The sequence below is a fragment of the Dromaius novaehollandiae genome, chromosome 6 (genome assembly GCF_036370855.1).
Source record: "Dromaius novaehollandiae isolate bDroNov1 chromosome 6, bDroNov1.hap1, whole genome shotgun sequence".
Classification (NCBI taxonomy): Eukaryota; Metazoa; Chordata; class Aves; order Casuariiformes; family Dromaiidae; genus Dromaius; species Dromaius novaehollandiae.
In genome coordinates, this window is record NC_088103.1 from 10,387,830 (window position 1) to 10,395,424 (window position 7,595).

The window sequence follows — 7,595 nt, forward strand, 5'->3', positions numbered from 1 at the left end:
AACCGGCTGCCTGCTGCTGGAAGAGGAGGGAGAAGGTTTGGGGGGGCAGGTTTAAAGCCTCCTTGCTTGTGTAGTAGAATACCAGATATTCAAAAATACGTATTCTGATAGACACAAATGACCCCAATCCCCAGACACAGCTGATCCTCTCGTAGTGCGAGTCTTCTTAGCCAAACGGCAAGGGATCACCTAAAACCGAGCGTTTAGGGCACAAAAATGTCGGCCGGTGGCAAGAGGGTTTCCCCGGGCTGCAAAAATAAAAGCGAGCCTCCTGCCATGGGATTTCGGCGACCAGATCCGGCAACGCGTGGGCCACGCTTGTTTCCAGGCTGTCGCCTGCACGTACGCGAGGGCACAAGCTGTGTCCCCGAGACGGTCGCGGTCCCAGCGGCCACCTGTTTGTTCCACATCAGAAGTCCGGAGGCCACGGCAGGAGCCGTGGCTATAAAGGCAGGGCGCTGGCGCCGGGACAGCCCCGCGAAGAGAAATGAGACCATCATGCACTAAACATAGAGAAAAGATAAATGGAAAAGGAGTCTTTCAGTCTTCATTATCAAGTTTCCATGGGTTTGCCAAAACCATAGCAACCGGTTCAAGCAATGATTAACCTAATAATGTGGAGGCAAAGAAAAAAAAAACGCATTCAAGCCCCTAAAGAAGTCACTAGTTCTCCAGAGGTAGTAAATCCCCCCCCCCCCCCCGGGCCCCAACATACAGACCCACGGCTGGAAGAGCAGAGGCATCCTAAGTCCCCGGAGAGGGGAATCTGCAATGCAGTAAAAGCCACTTGAGCGACCGCTTTCGGGAAATACAGCTGTACGGTCACCTCTTGGGGCGTGGGTAGTACCTGCAGTCCTCCGGGCCCTCAGGTCCTCACCTCGCCTCTTGTCCCTACAGCCCCTGAGCTCCGCTTTGCAATTTTTGCGAAAGCGCTGCTCTCGCCGGACACCTGGCTGTGTGCTCACCCTCCCCGCTGCCGCGGCACGCGCACACGGTGCAGGGGATGCTCTCCCACAGGGAGACACCGGCGAGGAGCTGGATGGGAAGGGGAAGAGGCCGGGTGATATCGTGCCCCCGATGCCCGCGGCGTTGAGGCTGTGGCCACCCACGCGGCCCCGGAGCACTTCTGCAGCCGGTGAAAGTAGGACAACAAAAAGCAGTTGAGGCGCAGGAGGGGCGGGGGGGGGGGAGGGGGCAGGAATGCCGCTAGGTCTTTCGCTCTGCCCGCCCGACCCACGGCGCGGACGGACCGGGCCCGCGGGGCCCCCGAGGTGCGAGGGGCTGCTGCGCCCCGGGGGGGGGGTCCCCCCGCCCGGCCCGGCCGCGCGGCCGCGTTCAGCACCATGGCCAGGGCCGCGGCCTGGGGGGGGGGGGGGGGGGGGGGGGGCCTTTGTTTCCAGCGCCCAAATCTCCTTTGTTCTCCGAGGGGCCCCGGCCGGGCGCCGCCCCGGCACAGCCGCAGCCCCGCGCAGCCCCGCGCAGCCCCGCGCAGGACTGCGGAGGCGCAGGGGAGCGCGGCGCCGGGAAAGAAGCAGCGCGCAGCACACGTGTGGCGGCGACGCACTTTATTCTCCGCGGCCGCAAACAGAGAGACCCCCGCGGCCCCCTCCCCGGCACGGCCACCCCGACCGCCGCCGCCGCAAATACTCTTATATACAAATATATATATCTGTTACGAAATATGGTCAATAAATACCGATAGCGACAAATTAATATAATTTACCGTTTCCGAGTACAAAACCGTGATTTGTTTCTGCCTGGCAGCTGCCGCTGCGCTGCAGCCACGCGCGACGGGGCGGCGGGGCGCATCGCCCCCCCTCCCCCCCCCCGGCCAGGGGCTCCGGCGCAAAGTGCGCGGGGGTGGGGGGCGAGTGGGGCGTCCCCCCTCCCCGCCGCCTCCCCGGGCGGCGGAGCGGGCTCAGAGCAGGGCGGGGAAGGCGGCGGGCGGCGCGGGCGGCGCGGCGGCGCGGGGGGAGCCCCAGGGCCCGGGGGAGGCGGCGGCGGGCGGCGGCGGGGGCTCGGGCAGGCCCTGCTCGGCCAGGCGCAGGCTCTGCGTGAGCGCCCAGATGTAGTTGTGGGCGAAGCGCAGCGTCTCGATCTTGGTGAGCTTGGCGTCGTCGGGGAAGGTGGGCAGCACGCTGCGCAGCGCGTCCAGCGCCGAGTTGAGGTGGTGCATGCGGTTGCGCTCCCGGTCGTTGGCCTTCATGCGCCGGCTCCTCTTCTGCTTGCTGAGCAGCCCCTCGCTGCGCGCCTGGCCGCGGCCCCGCCGCGCCTTGCCCTTCCTGCGCGCCGCCTCCCGCGGGGCCGGCGAGCCGCCGCCGCTGCCCGCGCCCGGCGACCCTCCGGCGGCCGCGGAGGTGGCCTCGTCCGCGCCGCCGAAGTAGGGCTGCGCTTCGCCCGCGGCGCGGTCGCCCTGCGGGGCCATCCTGCAAAGCCGAGCCGCGTTAGCCCGCCCGCCCCTCTGCGCGGCCCCGCCGCCGCCCCCCCCCCGCGCCCCGGCCCTACCTGCGGCCCCGCGGCCGGAGCCCCCGCGCGCGGCTCGTCCTGCCGCGGCGAAGCGCAGGGTGCGCGGCCGGCGCCCGCCAGCCCCCGCCTATATAGGGCCCGCAGACAATGGGGATCGCCCGGCGCGGCGGCGTGCGCGCCCCCCCCGCGCCCCCCCGCGCGCTTTTATCTTATCGGCGCGGGGCAGCGCCCGCCCCCCCGGCCCCCCCGCGCCGCCGCCCCTCCCGTCGCCCTCGCGAGGCGCCGCCGCTCCGCTCCGCTCCGCGGCCCGGGCGCATCGCGGCTGCCGTCGGGGGGGCCGCGGCGGCGGCGCGCAGCCAGCGCCGGGCACGGTGCGCGCCCGCGGAGCCGCCGCGGAGGAGCCGGCGGGCAGGCGGGCACCCGCCGCGGTGCCGGTGCCCGAGGGGGCCCCCGGCCCGGCTCCGGCCCGCGGGCCCTCTCGGCCGACGGGGAGACGCCGCCGCCGCCCGCCCTTCCCCAGCCCCCCGGCGCCGCGGGGCCCCCCCGACCCCCGGGGGAGGCGGCCGGGCCCCCCTGCGCGCCCCGCGCAGCCGGCAGGAGCGCGCCCCGCCGCAGGGCGCAGCGCCGCGGGTGCCGGGCCGGGGGGGCACCGCGCTCCCGCCCCCCCCCCCCCGCGGCCCCCCGCTCTGCCCCCGGCGCCGCCGGGACCCCGGGCCGGGCCCCCTCGGCCACCCCCCGCGGGCCGCGCCGCCCCCGGCCGCCGCTTCTCCCGGGGCGGCCCTGCCCGGCGCCGCGGCCCGGTGCGCAAAGCGCCGCCGGGGATTTTTGCGCACCGGCTGCGGCGGGCGGCGGGCAGCGGCCTCGGCCCGCAGCGCCCTTCCGCGGCGGCGGGCGGAGCGGCCGGGCCCCCGGCGAGGCGCGGGGGCGGCGGGGGCGGCGGCGGGGCGGCGGGGGCCGCGCAGGGGCGCCGCGGGCCGGGACCCCCCGCTCCGTCGCCAAAGCGGCGCGGCGGCGCGGCCGGGGCGGCGGGAGCCGGGAGCGGCGGCGCCGCCCGCCCCGTCGGCGCTGCGGCCGCGGCAGCCTGCGGGGCCCGGCCCGGCCGCGCCGCCCCGCTCGCTGCCCGCCGGCCCCGCTGCCCCGGCCCGGCCCCGGCCCCGGCCCCGGCCCCGGCCCCGGCCCCGGCGCAGCGGTGCGCGGCGGCGGCGGCTGCTCGGCGGCGCGGGCGCTCGCTGCCGGCGGGCGGGGGAGCGGGGCGGCGGGGGGCAGGTCCCGGCGGCGGCTCGGGCGCCCCCTCGCCGGGGGGGCGGCGGGGGGGCCGGGGAGGATGAATAGGGAGGGCCCGGCAGGTTTTTTTTGTGCCTGTGCAAATTGGACGGCAAAAAATCTGGCGAGCGGGTTTCCGAGCCTCAGACTGCCCACTTCAAACGTCCTTCAAACAAAAGCTGAGGAGGAAAAGAAAGCCCCACCTGGTACCGCTGTTTGCTAAAATAATAATAAATAGATTTCGTTTAATAAATAATTACAAGAGATTGTAAAGTGGAGTGCTTTGGGAAGCATTAATCATGGGGCTGGGGGCAGACATCACCTGCTGGCAAACAAGACAACTTTATTGTTAAATCACCTTCCCACCGCCACTTTCCGATAACTCCCTGCTGCTGCCACAATGCCCGCCCGGGGATGTTTACTCAGAGTTAGCATAACAAGCCCAATATTGCCACAAACGTGATAAAAATCTCCGGGGGCACCGCGGCGGGCTGCCGCTCGCACCTGTCTGCGCGGCCCCGCGCAGCGCTGGCACCGGGCGGCCCTTCCAGCCGGGCCCTGCTGCCGTTTACCTTGGCCGGTTCCACGCCGCTTTACAACGCCTTTACTGCAGCCCCTATCTCCCGGCCCTATTTGCCTTCCTTTATTGAAAGCATATGGCAGCCAGGGCCGCCCCGGCCCGGCTCTCGCCTGCCAGGCGGCGGGGACGTTTGGCGACGCGGGCCCGGCCCGGCCGCGCCGTCGGTGGGGCGCGGGGCTCCCGGCGCCGCCGGGGCTGGGGGCGGCGCGGGGGGGAAGGGGGGGGGGCCGTGCGCCCCCCGGGCAGCGCTGCGCGCCCGCGCCGAGGCTGCTCTGCGCCGCGCGGCGGGTGCGCGGTGCCGCGGGGCGAGCGCGCTGCGGGCAGCGGGGGCGCCGGGGGCCGCGCTCGGGGAGCGGCGGGGCCAGCGGTGCTGCCCCCTCCTCCCCTTCCTCCCCCTCCTCCTCCTCCCGCGGGAGCGAAGGAGAAGGGGCAAAAGGGGGGGCGGCGGGGGAGGAGGAGCCCCCGCCAGCGGGGCCGGCAGCGCGTCTCCGCGGCCGCCCGACGGGGCGCACGGCCGGGCCGCGCAGCGCGGTTCCCCGGGGAGCCCCGGCGCCCAGCGCAGCCCCGCGCAGCCCCGCGCAGCGCAGCCTCCCGGCGGGGGGGCCCGGGGCGGCGGCAGCCCCCGGGCGCGCAGGGCGATGGGGAGACCCGCCGCTACCGGCGAGCGCCGAGGGAGCGCTGGTGGCAGCCGTGGCACGGGGGCTGCGCGGCACGGGGGGGCCGGGGCAGCGGTGGCACGGGGGGCTGGGGGGCAGCACAGCAAGCCCCCAGCAAGCCCCCGCCCGCCGCGGCGAATCTGCCTTGCCTTTTGCATCCGGAGTCGGGCACCGGAGAAAAGAGGCCCGAGCAAGCGGTACGCGCACGCAGGGGTGAGCCTGCAGCAGCCCTGCCCGGCCCGAGCCCGGGCTAGCGCAGAGGCTGCGTGCCCCCACCCAGGGCCCAGCCCGGCACCTTTTTGCCCTGGTGGGGACAGCTCCTTGCCAGGCACAGCCAGCGGCTGCCGCCCTGCAGCCCCGCGGCAGCAGCGACCCAGCCGGGCACCGCCCGCGGGCTCCGGGGCTGGGGGACGCCGGCGCCGTGTCCAAAGCAGACGCGACGGCGTCTGGGGAGCCGGCCCGAGAGACGTGAGTGTACAGCCCCCCTCCGCAATGGGCCTCGCTGCAGGCGTGGGTGTCCTTCAAGTGTGGCCTGCCTGGAGATGGCTCCACGAGCAGACAGGAGCCGGCAGCTGCCGCACCCCGGCGCGTGGGTTAGGTCCGAGCGCGGGGAGCCCAAGCGTGCCGAGAGCCCCGGTTCCCTCTGGAAGGAAAACAGGTCTCACGCGCAACATGGTCGGTTAGGTCCCGACCTGTGGTGCCTGCGGGTGGCTGCTGGGAAACCTGTTAGGTTGCAGCGTTCACCCAGTCCTCCAAGCACCCGTCCGGGGGCGAAACGCAGCCCTCGCCTCTCCGGGGCTGGGCTGCCCCCACCCTGCCGCACCAACAGTTTGCTCTCCCTCCGCGTCGTGGCGAGCGGCTCCGCGTCTCAGGCCACGTTGTATGAGACGACCCTGGGAGGAGGCTTCCTCCTTCGCCCCATCGCGGCCGGAGCAGCCGGCGGTTTTCCTCGTCGGGGGTCCCAGGCGCTCGGACACCGCCAGCCCGCCGTGGTTGTCTTCCGCTGCCGGCTGTAAAACACACTGGAGACGTCAGCGTTCGCTCGCGTAAAGCCTCCGTTAGCCGTCCGTAAATGGCCACCGACGAAGGGCACGCGTGCGTTTCTCCGACCCCCATCTTCCCGAACAGCGTTCTCCCCTCTCGCAAGGACCACACCTAACTTCTCGCGTTGCAACGCCCAGCGGAGCTGTTGCGGCACCGACCCCGGCGCTGGTCAACCCCTGAGCCGCCCCGGGCTGCCGACCGGGCAGACGGCACCTCCCGACCGCTGAGGTTAAGCGGAGACGGGCTTTCCTCCGCGGCTTGGAGGCTCCGCTGGTCGCACGCCAGCCGTCCCGGCGGGCGCCAGAGCCGCCTTTGGAGTCTCCAGGACTCGATCCCACTGCTGCTGCGGGAGCAGCGGCAGCAGCACCCCTCTGCAAGCCATCGCCGCCAAGCGAGGCGACGCCGGGGGGTCTCGCCCTGCCTTTGCGGACCCAACTCGCTGCACGGTGGACGTGCTGTAAGCGAGCGAAGGTCGGTGCCCGGATGCCGAAAACCAGCCCAGGGAGCTGCGCCGCCCGGCACCACCCTCAGCGCACGTGGAAGGCGTTGAACTGGGAGTGGGAAGATCACAAAAGCGCTCATAAAAGCGATCAGAGCATCTCGTTGAGCAGCAGTAGTAGTGATTTCTCCAGCAGGTCAAGCGCAACTCCCCTGCCACCACCCCCGGCAGCGGCCGGCAGAGCCGGGACCCCCAGGGACCGGCCGGCACCACGTTACGTGTCCCTTAGGTGGATGACAGCAAGGAGCTGCCGTGCGCTGCCTTCTTGCGAGGAAGAGCCTCGCCGAGGGACGCCCGCCCGACGCCTCCATCCGCCGGGGCTGCGAGACGGGGATTTGCCCTGGGGGAGCAGGAGGAGGCAGGAAAGAGGCGCTGCCCGCAAGCCGAGGTCACCGCCGAGCCAGCCCGGCCCCGGGGAGAAGACGTGGTCACCTCCAGCGGAGAGCGAGCGCTTTCTCCCCCGGGATGAGGTGTGTCACGGATCGGGCGTTTTCACGTAAGACGCCGTGCGATGCTACCTGAGGGTTGCACCGCGGCCAAGGCACGGGCCACGTCCGGGAGATGGTGCTGAGCACCTTGGTCCAAGCTGAGGAGGGGCCTGGCTTTGCCCTGGGGGAGCAACCAAATCTGGCCCATCTCAGCCATAAAAATCCCCCACGGCGAGACGGCCCCGGCGCCCCCGGGAAGCTCGCACGGCCCCGTGCCTTGAACCCGCGCGGCGGCCTGAGCTGCACTGCGTCGTGGTGGGGATGGCACAGAGAGAAACACACTCGCCCTGCGCTGCAGCAGCACCTCCTTTGCAGGAGCACTTGCTTCCCTTGCAAAGTTTCTCTAAACCCGCTCCGGGGTCTTCTGCACGGATGCACTCCATTTTTCCACTCAGGCATAAGCCCTTAAACTGTTATTTTACCCGACCTGTGCTCTTCAGAAGAGGCTCTTGCAGCGGACCTGTAGCCTGGTTTATTTTGCCCTCTCGCAGGGGTTTTTGGCTGCAGCCATCGGCGCAGGAGGCAGCCACGGGGCGCGGGCAGCAGCCGCGGGGCGAGGGCAGCGGTGGGCAGCCCCGCGGGGCCGGGCCGGCACGCGG

General features: G+C 71.8%; 1 protein-coding gene across 1 annotated transcript; it reads right to left on the reverse strand.

Moving 5' to 3' along the window:
* Positions 1-1,550: 1,550 nt before the first annotated feature.
* NEUROG3 (neurogenin 3) lies at positions 1,551-2,425 on the reverse strand. The gene has a single exon (XM_064514471.1). The coding sequence runs from the start codon at positions 2,423-2,425 to the stop codon at positions 1,919-1,921; it is 507 nt and encodes a 168-aa protein (XP_064370541.1). The 3' UTR covers positions 1,551-1,918.
* Between the last annotated feature and the right edge of the window lie 5,170 nt (positions 2,426-7,595).